General features: G+C 38.5%; 2 protein-coding genes across 3 annotated transcripts in view; both read left to right on the top strand.

Moving 5' to 3' along the window:
• Nucleotides 1–601: 601 nt before the first annotated feature.
• The window catches only part of LOC144663749 (uncharacterized), a 125,189-nt gene continuing 99,644 nt past the window's right edge, over nt 602–26,146 (top strand). The window contains exons 1-3 of one of the 2 annotated variants that reach the window (XR_013572655.1): nt 602–694; nt 9,156–10,232; nt 10,327–10,672. Coding sequence is in view for 1 of the 2 variants with exons in the window: in XM_078524804.1 (XP_078380930.1) it covers nt 19,900–19,938 (39 nt within the window). In the remaining variant the exon portion in view is untranslated. Of the gene's footprint in view, nt 695–9,155; nt 10,233–10,326; nt 10,673–19,870; nt 19,939–26,146 lie in introns of those variants that run through there. The other variant, XM_078524804.1, reaches the window with a different exon arrangement.
• LOC144664268 (uncharacterized) lies at nt 6,920–8,154 on the top strand. Its single transcript, XM_078525373.1, has 2 exons — nt 6,920–7,480; nt 7,600–8,154. The coding sequence occupies exons 1-2, from the start codon at nt 6,920–6,922 to the stop codon at nt 8,152–8,154; spliced, it is 1,116 nt and encodes a 371-aa protein (XP_078381499.1).

Below are 26,146 nucleotides of genomic sequence, written 5' to 3'. Positions count from 1 at the left end.
TTGACCTCGTGCTAGATTATTCTGTCTTTCTTGGGTGCTGAGTTGCTCATCTAACTCACGTTATCAGAGCGCAGAGTATTGACTAAGTAGCGATATGTAAATTAGATGTTCGGGACGCTTGGTGGGTCTAACATGGATACATTACCGGAAATCCCATTTTTTTCGAAAAGAACTTTTTATAAATGTTATTATTATTGAGCAAAGAACAAAAACGGCTCGAGCTTTGGAAAATAAAGAGACAGCGATAGCCGATAAGAACGAAAAGGGAGTATATAAAAGACACCGTGACCCATTTCTCTGCTTTCAAATCTGTTCACGAGGCGAGAGGTAACAACCGCGCGAGAATCACGCAGAAGATGTGACGCTCGCGAAACTCGCGGGAGGCGCTCGTTGCCCAGGAAAAGCTGCTTGGTCGATAACAATTAACGGATAAATTCAGTCTCATGTACAATTATTTGGAATAGAAAGTACAGAGCAGTTAAAAAGCTCCTCAAGTGCAAGAATAGCAAGAAATAGAATGAAAGGAGATTTTCTTTGCCTTGTTGACGCTCCCTACCCCGGCAAGAAGATCACGTGATCAGTTTGACTTGCAGTGGTTTCGTTTTGGTTCGATGTTGGTTGTTTCGTACGCGTGTTGATTTTGTTGATTTGTCCGCTATCGTCGCCTGCATTTTTACCCAAAGGACTTAATAAGGTACGTAATCAAACTCATAATACTTATAAATATTGAAAATCACAGTGCACAAGAACCTTTTAAAGTTCAGTTGGCTGTTATGTGCTGTGTTCCAAGATTTGCTGATATTTGATAGACGATCAACTCGGGTTTGTTCAGCCGGAGCCTTTTTAGTAATGTCCTCATGACATGAAAGGTTATTTTTTGGTTCACAATATGCCTTTTTCTTCTATCAGTATTGGGTGTGAAATCTGTAATTGTCGTTTTCGTAGCAAACGGTTCCTTCGACTTACTACCTCCCGCCATCTTGAAAATATAACAGCCAGATATGGTCGGACTACGGGATTAGGGATATGGATCGAAATTATTGACGACTATCATATAGTGAGATAATAGTAACTTTTCACCCAAAGTTGGCCATCTGCTGAAAGGGGACAACTGGGACATTGTAATATTTTACCATCTGTTGCTCAAGTTTTAATAAATATATATTAAACAATCGCCTCCATTTGGCGCAAAAATTTGCATGGATATTTGTCCATGGATATTTGTATCTGTTCTCAGTTTTTCTGAGCGTGTAGCTCAAGGAAAACTGTGACTTTTGAGGAACAGCCAAATTGTTTTTTATTTTCCTTCAAATATTTTTACATTAGGCCGCTTACTTTGGCAGACCTTCTCTGAAAGATTTCAAACATTTAAATAATTCTGTTGGCATTCAAAATATTATTGGTATGTTCAAACTGTTTAATTCTTTTTCAATTTGACAATTTCCTTGGGCTAAAATCTGAATGGGCAAATGTAGATCACAAAGTTCGTAATCTGGGGAATATCACTCAGGGAATATCACTCGGATTTTCCCCCATTTTAGTTAGGGCATATTGTGTCATGTGACGCATTTTAACCAATTGTGCGAGCTCAAAAAGTGCTTTCCACGGTTTTAGTGTATACTAAATATATTTACCAACTAGAAGATGGCTTTTTTTGTTCAAAAAGAAAATAGTGCACTATTGAGGCCTAGAAAAGCTGCTTGTGGATGCCGAGACATTAGGCAAGTAAATTCAGCTGCTTTTCAAGACCTCGAAAGTGTATTATTTTTTATAGAACATATGAAAATCCATCTTCAAGTTCAATTAGAATATAGCATTAGGAAAATGTTCATCCAAGAGCACAAAACTAACAACAAGACTTGTCGCTGCTTAGTGTGGCAGGTATGAAAGGACACAACAATTGGCTGGTGATGTGAAGGTTGAATTTATTCTTTTCTTTGATGATTTCTTTCTCAATGAGCAAAGATATCCAAGCCTGTGCTCTAAGAAAAATTATAAGGAGCCCAAAGGTTCCAAGCTGAGATCCAGGGTGCCCAGCATAAAGCTTATATGAAAGAAATAAGATTATCTGGTCGCCCAAAGACAAACGTTAGTCGCCTGAGGCACCCGGGCACCCTTAGAGCACAGCCCTGGATATCATTTTATTCTCATTTCAAAGACAAGGTTCTTTCTCAGACCATAGAAAGATTCTAAATAGCTGACAAAATAACAAACCCAGTTGAAATATTTAAACGACTTCCTTCAGAATTTTTATGTTTATATTTTGATGTAAGTTCTTTAAATCTGCCACTTATTGCAATTTAAATAAACAAAAGCGGAGTGTTCGAAGTGCACCTTGTGTTGCTAAATAAACCTCCAATTACAGTGCGAATACTCGAACCGGGACAGTTGGAACAAAGATAACCAATCACAACGCTAATTGAGAACAAAGAATAGCGACCTTTTTTAGAAATGGACCAATAACGTCCAAGACCGCAAACAATAGATTTGCAACAAAATTTAAACAGTCAACAACGTTTGAAAAAGTTGCGGACCTCTCGGGAAACTTGCCTTGTATTTGATTGGATAGTTTCGATCCTAAATTTTCACTGACTGCACCGAATTTTCAGTAGCGCTCGTAAAACCGTAATCAAAAGTTGGCTTTCACAGGCTGAAAAATTCTTCAAAAGAAATTTTCTGATAAAATTGTATTGCTCTTCGTTGGTGATAGCACAGTAAAGAATAACGAAGGATGCTTTTATTTACGACAAGAGCGAAGACGCGAAACGGGATGGAATTGTTTCAAAGGACGTCTCAAGTGCCTATTCCGTCGTATGCAGTGTCTTATGTCGCATGTGAGCAGAAAGTGAATAGAAACGTTCTAGATTTCATGTTTGAAAAGACAGTTGTTTTCACTCTTCTAAGTTACATACTCGTGTCAGGTTTGTTGTGATTATATTTTGTTTCTGACGAAAGACAAGGCAAGAAAGATTTGGGATGCCGCCACAGCGACAACTGACCTTGCATATTTTATTAATGGCAATTTTGCTTTCGCCGCATGAAATGAATTTTCTCCCATAAAAGTTTCAGTGACTTTAGCTTGTGGTAATTTTATAAAACCACAGAAAGATTAAAGACTCAATGACGAAACGGAACAAACTCCTCTTTCACGAAAAACCGTGAGTTTACAAAGTTGTAACAGTAGATAACCGACAGAAAATGAGTCCGTGAGCAAACAGGCGAAAACAACATTCGACCTGATGTTTACATTTCACGTGGCCTCAAATCGTGTCAAAAAATGTAAAGTGGTAACTTGTGGACAGTTATACGGCATTGACCGACGATATAAGTATTCTGTTTTCGTGAATTTCAAAGTCATACGAAGGTGTAAAAGCAATTTGTTAACATTGGCGAGGAAATGACTCGCATCGATTTCAAGGCAACAGACATAGCAAAGCTACTGAAAAGCTAGAGCGAAACGAAAATAATTACGGCGTGAATTTGATTTCACAGCGTTCATTTTATTTCCGGAGTGAAAATTTTCAAACAAGAGCGAACACAGTGTGGAATATTCAATTCACAACTCCTGGCCGTGAAGAGAAAATTCACGGCTCGTAGTTTGATTTCATGATTTGTAAACTTTTCGCGAAGATAATATTGTAACATACATCTTGTATAGCTTGTCTAACTTTAATCTATCTACGATCTCTATCTACGACCTCTTGAAAATAAAGGATCGAAACTAACCAATCAATAACAAGGCGAGTTTCCTGAGAGGTCCGCAACTATTTGCAACGTTGTTGAGTTTTCAAATTTTTCTGTAAATCTATTGTTTGCGTTCTTGAACGTCATTGGTCTGTTAACGAAAAAGGTCGACATCCTTTGTTCTCAATTAACGTTGTCATTGGTTAACTTTGTTCCAACTGTCCCGGTTCGAGTATTCGCACTGTAATATCCTCTGGTTTATGACAAATGGTTGCAGCATACAAACTATGGTTGCAGACACCACTCCAGAGAAGAGCAATAATAGGTTGGCACTTAAATAAAGGTTTTATTATAATTATTATTATCATTGTACAAACATGTAAATGTTGTTTATAGTTATCATCCACTTACACTTGGGATAATTAGTTTACAGGCATGTCACTGAAACAGAGGAAACAAATATTTTTAACACAGATGACACGGCTAAAAATCCCAACTGGCAGTAGGCAGACCAGTTGGCTATATAGAAAGTGTAACCAAGGATTTAAACTTAGAACAACTAAAACAAATCATGCTAGTGACAAAATAGAGGCCTTAAAACCTTGAACTTCAGATTAGAACACCAATGCCCTAAAGTAAACCACTTGGCGACACTACCTCCTCTGTGTGATTTCAGGAAATATTCATACTCACCCCAAGGAAGGTCATTGGACATTCCTTAGGGGAGGGAGGGCATGTTAAAAGCAAAAACTTTTTAATGAAGTATAAAGCTTTTAAGTGGAATTTCCAGCATGGTGAAGCGTGGGGTTCAGAAAGGGGTGTGAATATTTTCTGAAACAACACAATAGCTAAGCCTTGTACTGCAATTAAATTTTTATTTTCTAAGCTTAATCCAGTTTTCTCAGGGGAATATTGACTTAAAAACATCGATATCTGTTGTGCAAGAAAAACAGCTGTTAATCAATGTTATTGATTCACGTCAAAGCTGTAAATTTAAGCTACCTTTTGTAAGAAAATTTTTTGTTTCGATATTAAAGGGTCCATTTCTTCAAGCTTCACGCAACTAGGTTACACATACATGTATTAACAATATTAATAAGGGCACACATTAAACAGTGAAGGTTCTTTAAAACATGAAGGGTTGAAGTGGGCCTTTAATGTTTGAATTTCCTGATTAAGTAATCAGCTTAAATTGTCCCTCTTTTATAAATACACGGTAAAAAACAGAACATGAGGTATAATATCACTGCTAATGTTTTGGTGGCTGGTACAAATCACAGGTAACATTTCTTAGATCATAAGTGCAGGTCTCCATGCTACTAATATTTAAACAGGCTAAACAGAGTAAGGTTCGATTTCTGCTGCTCTCTCAAATTCAGTCTTTTGCTCTTCTCCAAGGGAGGAGTTCAGGGTCATTTTCTGAACAGCATCTAGTAGTCAAGCATAAAACAGGTTGGGGTAGTATTTCAGGCTAGGAGTCATGTTAAGCCTGTTTATCGCAGTGAACTGTGCTTGTGCCCTGCACATTGCACCAGCCAATGTTTTGCCCAAACCAGGGCTCAAAATAATTTTTGGATACTGACCGGTCATGTTGACCGGCCAAATCAATTTTTGCTCGGTCATGTCTCGTTTTTGACCGGTCAAAATATTGAGTATTTACTTTGAAGCAATAGCCTATTCTGCCAAAAATTTCGCCTCATAAGCTAAAACACTCGTTGTTAAAGAGTATAAGGCTTAAACTTAAATGTTTTGATCGCTAAATGTGTCATTTTATTATGTTCGCTTTTTGAATTTCCATTTCTTCTGCGTTCTACTCTACATAAAACAAAATGCTCAGTAGCCGTAATGTTATATTAGGGCCGAATCGCACTAGCGGACAAATTTTGTAACAATTGGTAGATTTCATCATTAACGAGTCACTTGTTACAGAAAACAAGTGCGATTATGTTTTTCGAGACCTAGCACTTGTCTAACATTTCAGGAAAACAAAGAAGCAGCTGTCTTATGATTGGTCCGCGTTGCACGCGCGATACATTTTGTCAAACAATCGCAAAAACAAGTGCGAACGACTTGTTGGACAAGGGCAAATTTTGTCAAAACGGACAAATCTTCAAAGGCGCCGTTGTCCTGCCTCAAGGCAGGACAATTCATGACAAGTCGCATGCCCCTCGTAATGTCAGATAACAATACGTTGTTGATTGGCTATTGTGTTTGGCCCAAACTGGACCTAATAATAACACGCACTCCAAAATTTTTGCGATAGTATGCACCGTGATGTGGCTCTCACTATCATAATTCTGCCGCAAAATCTTTCCGCGATAGGCAAGACATGTTTATAAGCGAAGTGTTTGCCCAATGTAAGAATGAGAAAAGAAAAAGTTATCTTGAGACGACTCATTGTTCCACTGCATGGGAACACGCATACTTTAAATGCAAATTGTTTTAGAATTTTTTACCGCGTGGTACTGCATATTTGATGTTTGTCCAAGACAGACGGCCGTGCTGAGAAATGTACAGGGATGCCTGAAGATGCAGGGATGCCTGAAGCACGTGCAAAGCTATTGTACTAATAATTTCACCTTTTGTTCTCTTCAAGATGTCTCTGACTTGTCGCGACAATTTTGTTTTTGTCAAAAATGTCATGACATTTAAAACTTGTCCGCTAGCGCGATTCGGCCCTTACTCTGCATAGTTTTACATTAGTTAACGACTTACGGATGGAGGCGATCTTGGTTGTAAGCACTTTACTGGTCTTTACTACCGAACACTAAATAGTAATAGGACATATGCCCATGCCACAAGTGAGATAACTGTGCCTTTGCTCGGCATGTAGGAAGAAAGGAAACGTCAACGGCTTCATGTCAACTGTGGTCAGTAAAAAGGATAAATTACGTCCTGGACTTTTAGATATCTTTCCTGTATCATGCGATACCAATATCAAGCTAGGGGATTAACAAACTAACCGCCGTGAAAATAGCCTGTGAACAGGCTCTCCGGTCGGGGAGGGGGCGAAAAAAAGAAAAAAGGAAGAGCGGAGGGGGGGCTGGGAGAGAGAGCCTGTTGACAAAGCATGGAGGCAGCCATTCCGCCCCTTTTTATAAACCTGTCATCATCTGTCACTAATCTGTCGACAACGTGTCATCAACTCCACCTTCTCCGCCTAGATGCATTGGAATGTAATTAGAGCGTACTTGAAAATGACAGCTCGCGGGAAAAAACCGCGCTTTTCTCCAATATGGATCGGAGCGATCCTCATTGCCGCTTTTGTAAAAAGTCTTTGAGCAGTTCAAAAAGGGTAAATTCTGTGCCGGTTTTCGATGTTTCTAAAAATAAGAAACTTCTTGTTGTCCCCGGACAAGATAGCGTCGTCGTGGCAGAGGCCTTGGAAATCCTTGGATTACAAGTAGAAAAGAAAGAGGGGTTTTCAGTTCTTTGTTGCATGCCGTGTGCTCGACAAGCTGTTCGCCTCTCTCATTCAGTTTCCGTCTTCACAAGCCGATGCAGTGAACCGTCTTTAAGTGTGAAAGACCCTTCGCCTGACTCATCAATCGCTGGCGGATCTCCCGAAAGAAATACAACGAGTACAAAACGATCGGTGGAGTTTCGTTCGCCGGCCGGTGTTACACCTTCGGCAAAGCGAAATAGAGATAGTGTTTCCGCTATTAAAACTTCGCGCAGGACACTAGCTTTTACGGATGAAACAAGCGAGGATAGCATTGAAGTCCCCCTTACAGTTGAGGAACAAATGCAGGCTTCAATGAATATTCCACAAGGAAAAAGCGAAACAGTTGTCAAGGTTAGTTAATCAACTTAAAACACGCTCTAATGTGATTTTTGCCGCGACACTTTCGTAACATGGTACTGTACATTATTCAGTTAAATTTCAACGTTGAAATTCCGATTTTTTTCTCCTAGATCTTTATTGGGTATCCTCAAAGTGGAAAGGTGGTGGAGTTTGAATGCAAGGATGCCAAAGAGAAGAAGGCGATTAAAAACTTTGCAATGAGAAATTTCCCCGCTGCTGCGAAGGCACTGTGTAGTCTGGAGTCCATGAAGCATCATATTTGTGTAGAAAGCACTAAGCAGACTATGAAACAAGTTACAAATTATGCAAAGAATCCCGATTGTATGTTAAAAGTGTCGACTGCAAACTCAGTATCTTCATTTTGTAACACGCAGTTTTATCTCCAACTATGCGAAATGTGCCCTCATTTGGTTTATTTTCTTACTGGAATTTGCAAATCGGGAAAGTCGGTGGGAAAAACTATATCGGCCGAGCTTGGCAAGGAAGTGGAGCCAAAACTCAGAAATGCTGTCTGTGCTTCGGCAGCAATTTGTTTGAATCAGTGCAACCAGAAACTAAGTGTTTGCCGACACATAACTCGGCTCGCTCCGCTCGCCGAAAACATCATCGGGAGCCTGCTCGCAGGCTACCGTGAAAAAGATTTCACATTCGTCCACAACGCTTAGCAACCAGGCCTTTCAGTAAGAGTGTGCCGGAAGTTTAACATGTCTTTTGTTGCTTTTTTCAATGGATCTCTCCAAGTTTTCAACGTCGCCTACAACAGATCGAAACAGAGAAGCCCGTTCTAATACTATGCGGTGCCTGATTGAGGTACTGAAATATACTTACGGCAAAGAACTTTTAATCATAGACATCCACGGAAGTAGCCTTACACAAGAAGACTTCGATAGAGAGAAACACTTGAATGCCATGGCTAGATATTGAGAGTTATCGTTTCAATCTGTAGACGCCGGACGCGGAGACCATTTTTTTTATATTTTGTACAGTACGAGCAAACGTTTACCGGAACTCTCTTTGACAATTAAGTAGCACCACGTCTTAGGTGGTCAACCATTGTCAACATGGGGACACGTTCAGTTGCGAAATAAGCACAATTTAAAGAAACATTGCTGATTTAACAATCAAAGCGTTTAATGATTTTATTATTATGCTGGTGAAAAACACGCTACGAACTAACGAGTACTATTTTTCTCGGCCCGCCTGACAATTGAAACTGTAATTGCGTACGCGTGTTGATTGATTGATGCAATGTTCATTGTTGTCTGTTTAACGTATTTACAGACGTGGTTTCAGTTCCTGTTTTATTTAAGCAAACCGCTAACAAATCCGCGTGACCGTCTCATCTATATTTGACAAATTTGTGACTGCAAGAGCCAGCTGCTTTTCAAGAAATACTGCGAATAAATTTTTGTGTGTGTTATTTATTTGAAAGCCGTGTACGTGACCGGTCAAAGTGACCGCCGAACCAAAATTTTGTCCGGACAAATTGTCATTTTGGCCGGACATTGTCCTTTGACCGGCCGTCATTTTGAGCCCTGCAAACAGCAGACAACAATATTTTTTTCACTTCTAAGTTATTCCTGACGGTACAAATTATGTCCCTTTTTCCTGTTATTGTTAAAAATGCTACTTAAACTAACATAATATTGCTTTCTTGTTTGAAAAGGTTGTGAGGAGTAAAGAACGGATGTGAATATGGCGAGGAGGAATAAAGACAAGGCATTTGAATGCAGTGTTTGTGAAAAATGTTTTAATCGCCAGTCAAATTTAAAGGATCATCTGAGGATTCACAGTGGTGAAAAACCTTTTAAATGCACTCAGTGTGGCAAGTGTTTTAAACAGGCAGTACATTTAAAAAGTCACCTCAAAATTCACAGTGATGAGAGATCCTACAAATGTAATCAGTGCGGCAATTGCTTTAAACAGTCAGAGGGTTTGTATCAACACCTAAAGATTCACAGTGGTGAGAAACCCCACAAATGTACTCAGTGTGGCAAATGCTTTAATCGGGCAGAAACTTTGCACGATCACCTGAGAATTCACAGTGGTGAGAAACCCTTCAAGTGCACTCACTGTGATAAATGTTTCACTCAGCGTTCAAATCTGTCATATCATAACAGATCATTTCATAGTGATTTGCCCCACAAGTGCAGCCACTGCAGTAAAGGCTTCAAAGATGACAGTGGTTTAAAGAGACACAGATGCAAGGAGATATCCTCGGAAGACAGGGAGAAATACACCTGTTGGATGTGCGGTGAATTTTGTCACAACGTTTGTGGAATACTGTATCATATGTACAAACATGGTATGCGAAAAGATATTAGTTAGGTGGTTCTAATTGTAGTAACCAAGTTCATATTGAGGTAAATTGCAATAATATCTCAATGGGTTATGTGTTGAATTCCGTTTATATAGGGGGTAGGAAAACCCTATTTTGCACGATTTGATGAGAATTTGAGTTTTAAATAATTTAAAAATAAACGTGATTACGTTCATAACTTGAAAGCGTTATCAGAGTAGCTTATTGTGGCCTTTTTGCGATTTTCGCAATTTCAAAAAAGCGCTCATTTATAGACCAACAAAAAAGGTCTACGAAAATAAGAGACGCAAAATTTAATACCATTTGCCGTAACGATAGTTTACATGGTTATCCGTGTTCACGCTCGCTTTCTCCAAATCGTACAGCTGTGTAGTATAACGTCGAGCTTTGTAGCAAACGAACATGTGTACTTGTTTTACAGTTGTTTTAGGTTGGTTCTTCTCAATACGACTGTAAAATAAAGCTTTAGAATTCGTAGTGCCGATTCTAACACTTACTCTTTTTTAATGCATATCAGGTCGCGTAACTTTGTACTTTCAACATTTTTTTTCGCGCAAGTGCGAAATTCAGGTATCTTGAAATCTACCTCTTCGATGTTCGTGAAAGAACGGTCCCGCAAGAATAAGTAACAATAAGGTATGCTGATTGTAGATAAATGCTTAAACGAAGCAATATGAACAAAGTATCAATATGTACTTACAAAGCCCAACGAGAAATCAAGCATGAATCAATTTCTACAATCGAGATTTTGACGTTTAGTGCTCCTAATTAGTAGAGATTGGTACGAAACATTAAAATAAGGGTGCCCTGTGAGTATTAAAAGTTGTGTTAGATTATAGAGTTAGATTGTTTTATCTTAAAGCTTGTTGCGTAAATGCCTAGTCAGTTTAAAGGACGTTAAATTTAAAATAATATATATCACCAGAAGTGAGAGTTCATGTTTACAACTTTGTATAGTTGAGGACGTTAATATTTCTTGTATCCATTCATGGTATCGGTGACTTTCAACGAGTTTTTTTTGTATCTCGCCTAGATCACACTGTAAAGTGTGTGAAACCATCGTTATAAATTGCTACTTTTTCAGTTAAACATGAACCGTTACGTTAAGGTCACTTTGAAATAGTTTAGGTTTTGTTATGTTAAAAGAATTATACATAAAACCGTTTTGTTATAGTTGATAATGAATAAATCTACTAATATACATTAGTGAGAACTGAGGCTTCACAGGGGTTTCAGGGAAAAAGGGAATATGGACATTAACTTTTTGGGAACATGGGATACAAACGGAAGAAATCAAACTTCGTATACCCTAACTTAAATTTACCATATGCTCTTGTTTAATGAGGACCAACTAGTACTAGACTACAAGCAGCCTGTCTTTTATCTTAGTTCGTCGAGCAAGAAGCAGATAAACGCGCGAGTGGAAAAATTAGTCGCGAGAAATCTTGGAGATAGACCTTCAAATAAAAATGTTTTCGCGCGGCCATTTTTTATTCGAGCGTTTTTTCGCGTCACTCTAAACGGACAAAGAAGATGGGCTGCTCATAGTCAAGGGTAGTCTATACTTGCATCGTGATACTGAACAGTAAATGATTAACCTGGCTCAGTAGAGTTTCAAAACAGAATGCAGGGTCTTTCTTCTAAATTAATAAGGAATGCTATGTCGAAATTATGCTCAATTTGATTACACACTCAACATCTTTACAAAACCCAACTCAGTTCTTATTTCTCGTGACTGACACCATTCCGTCATCATCTGCGTAATGCTTGCATGCATTGCGTGCCGTTTTAATTTTCGCCAGCATAACCTTTTTTGCCCATGGGCTTTATTAACCTGCACCTTCTAATAATTGTTTCACTGTCTTTCCACGTTTAAAGAAAGAAACAAAATAATTTAACAGCAACTTTTAAGAACTATTGGGTTGGACCCAAGCACTGGTATTGATGTGAAAATCGCATATTGTGCTTGGTTCTCTGACCTAAAAAAGTTTCTTAAATTTATAGAATTTTCTGACACAGCTGTGACAGTAACGAAAGGCTGATCAACAGTACATGTGTGTATGTTCTGTAAATTCCACCGGTGTTGAACTGAGTGGTTTTACAAAGAGAAAATTCGATGAAGATGAATTTTTCAACAATGACATGAGCATGGGACAAAGAAAAGTTCTGAGTCCCCGACGGGAATCGAACCCATAGCCTCCCAGATACTGGTTGGGCGCTCTAACCAACTGAGCTACGAGAGACTCGTGGTGAGCGGGGCCATTCACTAGGTTGATATGTGACACGCGTCCTGCATACTGCTAGGATCAGCCATGTCGAAATCATCAAGTGTGTTGTAAATAATAAAGATGGTAAATTTTAAGTTCGGCGATAAATAATGAAGATGAATTTTTCAACAATGACACGAGCATGGGACAAAGAAAAATTCTGCGTCCCCGACGGGAATGGAACCCATAGCCATCTTTAAAGACACTAATGGATCGTGCCAAATATCTTCCCTTGACCTCTGAGCGGAAACAGAGCGAAAAACAACAAGTAATCGGTGACCTTAAAGTCAACGGATACCCCCAAAGTTTCATCGAGCGTTGCCTTGTTTCGGCTCAAGAAACCATACAGCCAGAAAACCAAGAAAGTCAAGAGAGTCCAAGGGGTTACGCTTCAATCCCTTACATAAAAGGTGTTTCCGAGAGAGTTCGACGTGTGCTTAGTAGAGAAATATAAGAACTACTTTCAAGCCTGTTAAAACACTGAGCAGTATCTTTAAGAAACCAAAAGACCGCCCTGCCACAAATCAGATCAAGGGAATTGTGTACAAAGTCAAATGCAAAACATGTGATTTTGCCTATGTGGGAGAGAGCAAAAGATCATGGAATTCGCGCGGCGCAGTGCACAAGCCTGGCACAAGATCTAATAACGAAAGCGCAATAAGATTTCACGCGGAAACAACAGACCATGACATTCATCCGGATTATGTAGAAATTTTAGAAAGAAATGTCAGCAATAGGCAACAACGCCTATTCCTAGAAGCGCTACATTCTATCCAGGACATTAACTGTGTGAATGAGCATGTGCATTTCCCACAAGTTTATTTAACATTGGGAACATCCCTAGAGACTGGCGGCGTATCAAAACTTATTATGCAAAACTGAACCAATTTTAACTCTGATGAAGGTAACAGAGAGTTACCGAAAATTCAGTTTTATATGTTTTTACCAATCTTTTTTAAACCGATTTTAAGATCAGATACAAACCAAATTTTTATTATGTCAAACACTGATCGCCCTAATAACATCTACAAAGACAGATTGCTTGAGGTTAAAACTGAGGTTTTTCCTGCAGAATAGTTTATTTTCAGCGCTGTCCCAGTTTTTTAGTCAATGTTACTAGGTTAGGGCCTCAAGCTTCAAAGTGCGTGGAAACGGAAATCCCAGAGATTTTTTAAAATAAACTTTTTATACATGTAATTCATTAAGCAAAGAAACGAAAATGGCTCGAGCTTTGGAGAATGAAGAGACAGCGATAGCCGATAAAAACGAGAAGGGAGCATATAAAAGACACCCGACCGTGACCCATTTCTCTGCTTTCAAAACTGTTCACGAGGCGAGACGTAAAAACCGCGCGACAATCACGCAGAAGACGCGAAACTCGCGAAACTCGAGAGAGGCCCTCGTCGCCCAATAAAAGCTGCTTGGTCGATAACAAACAACGGATTTATTCAGTCTCGTGTACATTTATTTTAAATAGAAAGTAAAGTGCAGTTAAAAAACTCCTAAAGGGCTGGAATAGCAAGGAGATTCTCTGTGCCTTGTTGACGCTCCCTACCCCGGCAAGGTAATCACGTGATCAGTTTGACTTGCAGTGGTTTCGTTTTGGTTCGATGTTGGTCGGTTTGTGTTGATTTTGTTGATTTGTCCGCTATCGTCGCCTGTATTTTTACCCAAAGGACTTAATAAGGTACGTAATCAAACTCATAATACTTATAAATATTGATGATCACAGTGCACAGGAACCGTTAAAGTTTAGTTGGCTGTAATGTGTTGTGTTCCAAGATTTGCTGAGATTTGATAGTCGATCAACTCGGGTTTGTTCAGTCGGAGCCTTTTATTAATGTCCTCATGGCATGAAAGGTTATTATTTGGTTCACAATATGGCTTTTCCTGCTATCAGTATTGGCTGTCAGTGTGAATTTTGTGATTGTCGTTTAACGTAGCAAACAGTCTATTCGACTTAGTAATTAACTCCCGCCATCTTGAAAATATTACAACTTGAAATATGGTGGGACTACGGGATTAGGGATATGGATCGAAATTCTTCAAGAGTAGCATATAGTGAGCTAATAGTAACTTTTCACCCAAAGTTTGCCATCTGCTGGAAGGGGACAACTGGGATATTGTAGTCTTCTACTATTCGTCTCAGACGTCCGTGGACAAGGGTTTTTTTTCGGCCCGCTTCACGGACCGTTGGTTTTAGTCTGCGGTTCAAAAATTCTGGTCGCATGGTAATGTTTTTGTGGCTCTGCGGTTTGCAAAACACTGATCATGTGATGCTATTTCGTTCAAAACAACCAAAATGGCATCACGTGATTAGTGTTTTGCCAACCGCAGAGCCACAAAAACATTACCACGCGACCAGAATTTTTGAACCGCAGACTAAAACCAACGGTCCGTGAAGCGGGCAGAAAAAAGCCCTTGTCCACGGACGTCTGAGACGAATAGTATTATTTTTTACTCAAGTTTAAATATACAGTAGAACCCCGGAAACTTGAATACAGTACGGTGTAAATTAAACTGATCTTGTCAGAAACTGTAACACTATTATGCATTCTTACAATGAGATCGGGAAATGACCCTAAAACATGTGATCAGTTTGTTGCACTTATTAAAATCAAACTGCTGTAGTGTTAGTTTCTGAATTTAAATCCCATTACATGACAAGGAGAGCTATTGGGATATTTCAGTGGACATCCATAGACTAGAGAGTTTCAAGAACCAGAATATGAGTTACTGGGGTAAATTTGACCCAAATTTTGATCAAGGGAAATGAAATTTAGTTTGAGTTAGCAGGAAATTTGAGTTATACCAGTTTTAACTAACCGAGTAATTATTAGACAGAAAAGTGGGTTCAAATCCAAGGGAAATGGGACTTAGTTCGAGTTAGCGGGGAGTTCAAGTTTTCAAATTCGAGTTACCGGGGTTCTACTGTAAAAACAATCGCCTCCATCCGGTGCAAAAATATGCACAGGTATTTGTCCACAGACATTTTCTGTTCCAAGAACTAAACAGTTTTTCTGCGAGTGTAGCTCCAGAAAAACTGTGACCTTTGAGGAACAGATAATGTCCAAGGACAAAATAGTATGGTGGTGGACAAAACACTGACCCCCAGTCCATGGACTACCCCCATGGACTACTCAAATGGACTACCTTAAATGGACTACCCCTTAAAGTACTATTCCGAGTGTGTACTACTTACTGAGCTGTTGTTATACGCACATAATTTGCACTTACTTTGGTTACTTTCGACAACTCTAGCCGCCATTTTGAATGAATTACACTATACATCTGCTGACCTCAAAAAGTGAAGACTCATGCCCAGACTCAGCACTATTTTTTGTCTGCCTACCGGTTCTGTTCTCCTCGCTGCCAAAGTTATTCATTCAAAAATTTTCTCTGGCCACCAAATGTTTAAGATGCGTCTCAAGCAACTATCTGATACTATTTATAAAAGTTTGGATCTTCTGTAGTGCAGTGCAGTGCCTGTTTTGTCTGTCTCTATGAGTCCAAAGATTGATTCCTTGATTTGAGTCTACACTTTCGTGATCAGCGGATGTTCATTTTTTTCAAAATGGCGGCGAGAGGGATACATTGTACGTATGGCTTGAAAATAAACAAGTTAAGATGTAAGTGCAAATTGTGTGTGTATAACAACAGCTCAGTAAGTGGTACACACTCGGAATAGTACTTTAAGGGGTAGTCTATTTTTTAGGGGTAGTCCATTTTAGGTAGTCCATTTGGGTAGTCCATGGGGGTAGTCCATGGACTGGGGGTCAGTGTTTTGTCCACCACCAAATAATATTGGTGCATGATTTTAAAGAAAAATTGAGGCTATTGTTTTTATTTACCTTGAAATATTTTTACATGAGGCGGATTACTTTGGCAGACCTTCTCTCAAAGCTTTTAAACATTTAAATAATTCTATTGGCGTTCAAAATATTATAAATAAATAAAATAAATCAACTTTGTTTAACGAGGGTTGCACATAACAGTCTTTCGACTGACAAACCTGTGGCCCTCGGATTCCCGATCGAATTGGAATTTAGAGGTGTTGGTTTTTGTGGAGGGAGGAAAACCGGAGAACCCGGAGAAAAACCCTCGGAGCAAGGACGAGAACCAACAACAAACTCAACCCACATATGACGCCGGGTCCGGGAATCGAACCCGGGCCACATTGGTGGGAGGCGAGCGCTCTCACCACTGCGCCATTCAGTTGGTATGTTCAAAATATTTTTAAATTCTTTTCAATTTTAAAACAATTTGCTGGGGCTAAAACCTGAACGTGCGAATTTAGCATGCGAGCATTTTTTAAAAAATGCATACACCAACAAATGAGCACCCACTAAAATTTTGCAAGCATTCGAGCAGAAGCCCTATTTTGCGAGCACTGCAAAATTTGGAGGGACCATTCATGACCCCTCACTGACACTGAGGGGAATAGTTGTTTTAGTATTATATACTAAAACAGTGAGATAATTTTCCTTGAAAGGATAATTTTTGAAAAATGTATTGACACAACAGTTACAATTTTCCTCATGCGCATCTCTCAGAGGTGTTTGATGTTTAAGTAGCTAATCAGCGTGTACCAAAAATGCTATCCACTGTCTTAGTGTATACTAAATATATTTACCAACAAGAAAATGGTTTTCCTTGTTCTATAAGAAAATAATGCACCACTGAGGTCTAAAAAAGCTGCTAGTGGATGCCTCAGCTGTTGTGCAAGTACATTCACCTGCCTTTCCAGACCTCAAAAGTGCATTATTTTCTTATAAGGCATAGAAAAACCATCTTCTAGTTGGTTTAGAATATAGTATTAAGAAAATGTTCATTCAAGAGCACAAAACATGTGACAAAACTAACAACAGGACTGGCCACCACTTAACAAAGCAGTTACAAATGCCGTATTCTGAACACTGGTAAGGTGAAGGTTCGGTTTTTTTTTGTTTAATGACATCTTCATTGATAAACAAAGATACCTCTTTAAATACTATATTCGTATTTCAAATTCATAGTCCTCCTCCAACTATAAAGAGATTCTGAATGGCTGACAAAGAGAACAAACCCAGTTAAATTTAAGCAATTAAAATTCAACTTCATAATTTCAGAATTTTTATGTGGTCATTTTGCTATAAGTTTTTCAAATCTGACACTATTACTGGTCATTAATTTTTGATTTAATGAAAAAACGTGAACTGTGGGTCTTTAATTTATGGGGAGTGCACCATAATTGTTTTGCTAAGTAAATTCCCAGTTGATCACATCAGATGGTTGCAGACATCACTCCAAAGAAAAGCAATACATTTCAGTGTTTTGCTCTTCATCTGTCGCCTTCTTTGACACTGTCTCACTTCTGTTTAAAAGATTATTTAAACAACAAAACAAGAGACAATGGTGAAGCTTTTTTTCACATCCCAGGTAACAGGCTAATCTATAGGTTTCAGCTATGTTCTGTAAAAGAAATAAAGCACACTAGAGTTCTATTGCACATATACAGCAGGCCAATTGTAAAACAGCTCATCTGCAACCTAAATGGGGTTTTATTTCAACTTTTAAAGGCCAAATGAACCTAAATTTCTTTTTTTTATTTTAAACCAAAGTGCTAATTAAGCACAAAATAAACATATTCCAAAGTTTCAAAGTAATTGGACTTTCCACCCCAGAGATATTTCAAGTTAAAAAAACTTCCTACTTATGGCCTTTATAATCATAGAGTGCTCGGGAAAATTGTAGAAAATAGCCAAATTTTGATATCTTTAAATTCAGCCTGAAACAATAGACATTACTACGAGGTTTTGAGGAAGAAAACCCACAACCTCTATATCGTTTATTCCCTGGAGCCTTGTACTGTGGTCTACTGTTTTAGACTGCATTTTAATATTTTGCACCGGTTATTATGGTTTTCAGTGAAATGCAACCTCTGAAATTAAAATTCTTAATAGCTTTTTTGCTGCCATCAATCATAATTATGGTGACAACCAACGAACCATGAACAAGCAGCTATTTCAAAAAAAGAAACAGTCTTTCGTTTCCAGTTTGCGGAAAGGGTGAGAATAGTGTAACGTTTAAGGAGAGGTGGGTTTGGGGTTTATTTTTATTTGGAGGTCCTAGTGTATGTTGAATTTTGCTGAATTTATGCGCGGGTGAAGAATAAAAATAACTTCATATTCAGTAGTAACTTCCCATTTAACACCTACTGTCCATTTTATGTAAAGGAGACATAAACTCAGACCTGATGCAGTTTGGCAGAATTCAAGTAACATATAAATATATATCTCCTTTTAGTAGAAACTCAGCTGTGTTCTATTGGAGATCCGCGAATCTGATTGGTTCTCCCACTGTTTTCTATTCGCCGATAGAAAACAGTCGCGCGCGCGTAGCTCTTTAAACGGTAAATTTTTTTGAGTTTTGTCTTCAAAGTGCACAATATTGTAGGTTTTGGACTGCAATCCTTAGAGTTTCTACTAAAACAATTAGACTACTCGCCCTCGTTTTCTGTGAGCGATAGTCAACGCGGCTGCACCTCGTTGACTATTTGCTCATAGAAAACTCGGGCTCGTAGTCTAATTGTTAAATAGAAATAGGGTGCCTGCCTTCACCTTTTTTAGACTTTTTACTCATCCAATGAAAATTAAAATGATTTTTTATTTCTGCAGAACACTTTTTCTGCTTAGAAATTGCACCTTTAAGCATAACTTTGAATGTCCCATCAATGAAAAAATAACTACAGAAAATAATATGTTCGTCTCGATTCGCGCTGTAAGCTTTTCTGGCAAACATGAAATTATTTCCACAGAATAAGACACAGCCAAGTTGCTTCTGTTGTCAGTGTCACAGCCTTGATAATTACGATTTACATTTTTTGCGATGCCGTGAAGTTTCGATCAGACCGTGATAGCTTTGAGTAATCCAAATAATGTTGATATTGTTAATTAAATCTCAGAAAACTTCTCCAGCAGTTGCAACGGTATTTAATCTTTAGCTGTATATCAAGGATATGAATTTAGTTCTACATGGCATTTGCACAGCTTGATATACGATACTGTCCATACAAAATTTGATGTTTTTTCTAAACTTTTCATGCAGACTCGAATGTTTTCGTGACTCACGTGGCACTGATCACGCAACTCCGGTTACTTTCACGCGAGAACCCACGCAATTTTGCGTGTACTCGCGCGGTTTGTGACGTCACGTTTTTGTTTGCGCTTGCAAACACTGATTGGTGGAAATTTTGTTCCGTTTCAGAATATAGCTAGAATGTTAAATTAAACAAACAATTAAACGCTAAAAGAGCTACCTCTATATTTTTCCAATACATTACATCGCTTTAATCAAACCTAAAACCATTGCAGTCGGCGGATATTTGTATTTGTGAGAAATCTCAATATTTTTTGTCATGCTGAGAATTATCTTTCCGATATTTGAAGAACATGCTTTTAAGAAATTAATTGCCTTCGGTCAAACTTTACTTTGTGGGCGCGAGCGTTCTTCTGATAGGACAGTAGCATCCACTGTGTAAATAGTTCACATCGAATCCAAAATAATACCTTATCGTTTCTGAGGGAGGAAACGAAAAAAAAAGGTTGGGATAGATTTAGAGCACCGTTTTTCACAGTTACCTGTGCTTGTGACCTGCTCTTTGTGCCAGCCAATGTTTTGTCCAAACAGCAACAACCATGTTTCTTTGACTTCTAGTATAATCGTTACAATACAAGTTATGTCCTCAAAAAAATCCTTTTTTGATTTGAACTGCTACTTTAATTTACAGAATATTGCCTTTTTAATTTTGAAAAGGTTCTCAGCACCCAAGAACAGATGTGAATATGGCGAGGAGGAATAAAGACAAGGCATTGAAATGCAATGTTTGTAAGAAATGTTTTAATTGCCAGTCAAAGTTAAGCCGACATTTGAGGATTCACAGTGGCGAAAAACCGTTTAAATGCACTCAATGTGCCAAGTGTTTTAATGTGGCAGGAAATTTGAAAAGCCACCTCAAACTTCACAGTCATGAGAGACTCTACAAATGTGCTCAGTGTGACAAACGCTTTAAACAGTCACAGGTTTTGCATAACCACCTGAAAATTCACAGTGGTGTAAAACCCTTCAAATGTACCCAATGTGGCAAATGCTTTGGTCGGGCAGAACAATTGCATTGTCATTTGAGAACTCACAGTGCTGAGAAACCCTTCAAATGCACTCAATGTGACAATTGTTTCGCCGACCGTTCCAATCTGTTACATCATAACAGATTATATCATAGTGATTTGCCCCACAAGTGCAGCCAATGCAGTAAAGGCTTCAAAGATGACAGTGGTTTAAAGAGACACAGATGCAAGAAGATATCCTTGGAAGACAGGGAGAAATACACTTGTTGGATGTGTGGTGAATTTTGTCACAACGTTTGTGGAATACTGTATCATATGTATAAAAATGGTATGCGAAAAGATGATTAGTTAATAGGTGGTTCTAACTGTAGTGACCAAGGCTTGTATACACCGATTCAGCGTAAGCCGGAAAATGCATGGAAACGAGGCCTAAGGGCCTTCGGCGGCTCAAAATTATAAAGATTTTTATATTAGCGTGTGGGGCATTTCGAGTCGGTAAAAGCATTCCCTTTACAAATTAGCCACGAATCTTGATCCTTATAAGTTCAAAAGTATAAGAAGAAGAAATTTAAGGTCTAGCAGGCTAGAGAAGAAATTCTTACAGCTTACCGGTAAGATTTTGTTGTCATCTTCTTTGGAATCGAATATTTTATATTCACTTATCAGCAACTCAGCATAGCCTGAATGTTTGCCGTTCTCTGGCTACACTCACTTTTGGATTTTGTTAATCAATAAAACGAACTACCTTATGATTCACTGGATGGAACTTTTGAAGAACAAATTTGGTGTTGAGAGCCCCTTAGGTTTTCAATCCGAATGAAAAGTTGCAGGTATCGACATAGTATCGTAGAGAAATTCACGCGTAAACATGTCTCACAAATAGTTTCAGTTATCTAAATTATGTTCGTTTGTTTCGACAGAGAAGCTCACGTAAACATGTACCGCAGTTTGTTGTAACATTTTCCAATCATAAAAAATTAATCAACAATCGAAAAGCGTACAGTCAACCCAGTCAAATACAGGTATGTCACATTGTTTTCACTGAATTTTTTTACGGACCTGACTTCATTTGTGAACCGGATCGAATTTGACCAGCAAGAGAAGATTTTATTGTTTACATGTAAGCTTTCCGGTCGGTATAATTTTACCGGTAATAACAACCGAGTCTGCTTTGAATACACTGCTTCATTTTGCTACTACTCTAGAATCGGTGTGTTAAAAAAGCATCGCTGAATTTAAACACTAAATAAGCTTCCGTGTATACACACAACTCACCCATTGGCGTCGAAAACGACGTTGTGTACTTTATAATTCTTTTGATATGAAAGTTGGCTTTATTTTATTGTTAACCTGTATGAATCTGCAACTCAAATACATGCACAATTCAATTTACACCTGAAACAGTTCATGCAAATTTACAAATTCTACTGAAAAAATCTAACAAATTCTGTAGCAGAATCAGTAAACTGATGTATGCGTGATGTTTACGCGAGTTTCTCCATTAATACTAGAACGTTTTCATTCAGATCGAAAACCAAAGGGCTTCCTTCCCACAGAAAAATCTGTTTCTAAAAGGGTGTTCTGGATTTGAACGTGGTTTATTGATTAACAAAATTCAAAATTGATTGTAAACTACCTGAGAGAACGGATGAAATTCAGCCTATGCTGGCGAGGGAATATTGAAGTTGGCAGCAAAATCTTACCGCTAAGCTGTTAGAATTTCACCTGTCGCCTGGTAGACATTAAAATTTCTTCTCTTTATACTTTTGCAATGATAGGGATCAAGATTCGTGGCTAATTTGTAAAGGAAATACTTTCTTTCGACTCGAAACGCCCCAAACACTAGTAAAAACTTTATAGTTTTTAGCCGCCGAGGGCCCTTAGGCCTCGTTTCCATGCAACTTCCGGCTTACGCTGAATCGGTGTATTGTAAAATACAATAATATCTCAATGAGCTGTTTATTGAATTCTGTCTTTTAAGGTTAGACAAGGTAATTGGGGCGTTTTTATTGGTTATTGCATGAACACATAACTTCCTATTATATTTTGTCAGATTTTGTGCACTTTTAACCCATTAAATAGCAAACAACGACCTAAAACAAAGAATTTTGCCGCCTTCCATAACTTTTTTCCTCAATTAACTATGCTTGGAAGCGGTAGAGGAGTACCTTATTATTACCGATCTCGCGATGTCCACAATTTCAAGAAAACCGGCCTGTAAAAAAGGCCACGAAAGTAAGTGACGCAAAATTTCACACCCCACTTTAAAACCAATTTATTGACAGTCAGGTCAGTATACATGGTTGTCCGTGCTCCCGCTCTCTTGTTCTGTATGTGTAGTATAACGTTGAGCTTTGTAGTAAACGAGCATGTCTGCTTGCCATTCTCGTCCCCAAAGCCCTTTCGTTTCTCTTAGCCGGCTTGGCACGAGAAAACGAAGGGCATTAATTCGAATTTTTTTGATTGGCTGTTTTGAACTAAGAGTTCCTAAACGGAAGTCGAAAAACGTAACGACTCTATCATACATTCTTTTGAAACGTCATGACTGCATACATGAAGAGCGGAGGTCCTAGAATCTAGGACTGAAAATCCTGTGTCCCCAGAGCCCTTCATTTTCTCGTGCCAAGGCCCAGCCGGCTAAGAGAAACGAAAGCGCTAGGGCGACGACAATGGTCTACTTGCATAGTTTCTGTACGGGTTTTTCCCAGCCCTTCACAGTATTACTGATGTCACTACAGTACTCGTTTTATAGACGTTTCCGGGGCGATCGGCCGACTTGGACCACGTGACCTGAGTTGACCGTGACGAAAAGTAATGCCTAGGAACTAGGAAACATATCTACCTCTTTAAGGTTTTGTTTTGCTATAGTTCTTTTGAATCCTATGTAAAATGTAGCTTAATTTTTTTTCAATAGGAGATTTTTGTAAAATAGCAGGTCTCGCGAAATTTGACTCTTCAATTTACGCCGAACTGAGTTTTCACAAGAACATGTGAGATTAATGTATGCTGATTGTAGGTAAATGTTTAAACAAAGGGAAACTACATGGATCTTGAATCAATTTCTGTGTTCATGATTTGGACGTTTTGTTCACCAAATAAAGAGTCGTGTTTGTCCACTTGCGTTAGATAGTAAAGTTACATTGTTTTGTCTGAAACCTTGCTGACGTAAATGCCAAATCAGGTTTAAGGACGTTAAATTTCAAATAATATATATCACCAGAAGTGAGAGTTCATGTTTACAACTGTATATAGTTAAGGACGTTAATATTTCTTGTATCCATTCATTGTATCAGTGACTTTCAACGAATTTTTTATCTCGCTCAGATCACATTGTAAAGTTTTAAGTGTGTGAGACCATCGTTATAAATTTCTACTTTTTCAGTTTAGCGTGAACCGTTACGTTAAGGTCACTTTGAAGTAGTTTAAGTTTTGTTATGTTTAAAAAAATATATATGAAACTGTTTTGTTACTGTTGATAATGAATAAATCTACTATTTTACCTTAGTGAGAATTGAGGCTCACCCAGCGGGAACAGGGAATAAGGGAACATGGACATTAACTTATTGGAAACAAGGGATTTAAACTGAAGAAACAAACTTCATTATAAGCTCTTGTTAATGAGGACCAACTAGTACAAGACTACAGGTGGACTGTCCTTTATCTCAGTCCGTCGAGCAGGAGGCGGATAAACGCGCGAGTGAAAATATGGCCACGCAAATTCTCGTAGATAGACCCGCAAATTAGAAGGTTTCGCGCGGCCATTTTTCACTCGCGCGTTTTCTCGCGTCACTCTCGACGGACAAAGAAGATGGGCAGCTCGTAGTCTATACTAGCACCGTGATCCTGAACAGTAAATGGTTAACCTGGCTTAATAAAGTTTCAAAACAGCAAGAAGGGTCTTCCTACGATTTAGAATTTTATGTCAAAATTATTCAGTCTCAATTTGATTACACACTCAGCATGTTTACAAAACCCAATTCAGTTCTCATTTCTCCCAATTGACTCCATTCCGTCATCATCCGCGTAACTTATGCACGCATTGCGGGCCCTTTAATTTCATTCCACTGAAATAGAATCTGCACTGAGAATTGTTTATGTTATACGAACGTAAATTTTGAAATAAAGACGGAGGGTGCCAATGCTCGTTTAGGAGCAACAGCACTTCGTTTTTACCCAATTAATCCTCACAAAATCACCATGATTATAGTCACGATGGCTTGCTAAATTCACGTTTCCGACGATTATCGCTTTTTCTACACTAAGAATTAATTTTGATTCAAACAACAGAAGGAAATGATAGGTTACCGTACTCGTTTATGAGAGAATGACGATTTATCTCTCTGGCGAGGTTCACCACGCGTACAATATTGCGCAGTAGGTATGCACAATGCAATACTGGGGAGGTACGTTAAATGTTAATCAGCATAACTTTTTTGCCCAAGGGCTTAATTAATATCCATCTTCTAGAAATTGATTCACTTCCTTTCTGCGTGTGGAGAAGGAAACAAAAAATGTAATTTAAGAACTATTGGGTTGAGCCCAACAGTCGGTAATGATGGTCTTGGTTCGTTGTGTTAAATTTACAGAATTTTATAACAGAGCTGTTACCTTGATAAAGTCTAACCAACAGTACATATGTATATGTTCTTTAGTTAATGACAACTTTGTCACATTTAACCTGATATCATGGCTAGTGAGAATAAAAGTCGTTATTGAAAGTGACTGAGCGATTCTACAAATAACATGAAACTTCAAGCAGTTTATAATCGGGCGGTTAATGTTTGACCACTTCTTTTCATTTTTTTTTTTTAAATTGGCCAGAAAGACACGGCGCAGGACAGTTAAAAAATCTTTAGAAAAGCAGTCACTTGAGAAACACACAAGTGTTTGCGTGAGTCACGGAGTGTGCGTGAGCTGAATTTCCTTCAACGCATTATCTCTTGCCTTACACCACATGCCTAGCCGGATAAAGTTAGGCATGTAAATATTTTTTTGTTGTTCCAAATGTTGAATAAGATAAACCCAAAGCAGTTGAATGACAATAAAAGGGAGTCCATTTCACGCTAAAATAAAAAGTAGACTTAAAGTAGACTTAGGCCATCCCGTTGTATTTCTCCGTTTAGCGTCGTCCAACGACTCAAGTCCGAGTTTTGCACCAGTCAAGAAGTTTGCGTGAGCCGGAGTATTGAACCGAAATTTCCCTGATTACGTCATCTCTTTTTTGGTCCACATGCATAAACAAATTCCTGTCTGGGCTTGCAAATATTTATTTTGTTCCGAATCTTACATAAAATACATGTACACTCAAACCACCTGAATTGATTTCGGTTAAAATAAAAGAAGCTAGAAAAACACAGCTTTCAGTGGCATTTGCGAAGTCGCGTGATTGAAAGCACGCAAATAGAGAATAACTGACTACGTGATTCAGCAGGTAATTTCCCCTTGTCCCGTGCCCTGACAAAGTTTTGCTGGGTTTGCAATTTCCTTTCGATTCCAAAAATAAAGTCAAAACACTTGCATAACACACGAAAAATAATTTATTTTTCATTTTTAAATAGTTTGGACATGTCAAATCGCAACGTAAATATTCAGTGCTTGCTCCGAGCCATACGCTTGAATTAAAAAATAAATATTTCACAAAAAACAGAGCGCAGAGAATTCGTAAATATTTTTAAAATAGATGTATGATTATTTATAACTACAGGCGAGCGATCGCCAACAAACATCAAAACTTGCATGACCAAGGAGTCGCCTGGGCCCGTGGGTAATCGTTTTATTTTTAATTAGCTTGGACATCTCAAAACACTTTTCGGCTTCGCATTGTAAACATTCAGTGCCCGCTGAATCAAACGCACCAATGACACAAACATACCCTCTACACTGAACAGAAAGCAGAGTGTTCATAATACCCGTGGACGAGCGATCGCTAACCGAGACATCAAAATCAAAATTTGCGTGACCGTGA

Source organism: Oculina patagonica, chromosome 8, assembly GCF_052425735.1.
Source record: "Oculina patagonica isolate OP01 chromosome 8, crgOcupat, whole genome shotgun sequence".
In the NCBI taxonomy this organism is placed as follows: Eukaryota; Metazoa; Cnidaria; class Anthozoa; order Scleractinia; family Oculinidae; genus Oculina; species Oculina patagonica.
Note: the sequence above shows the minus strand (reverse complement) of the source record. Positions and strands in the feature narration are given on the sequence as shown.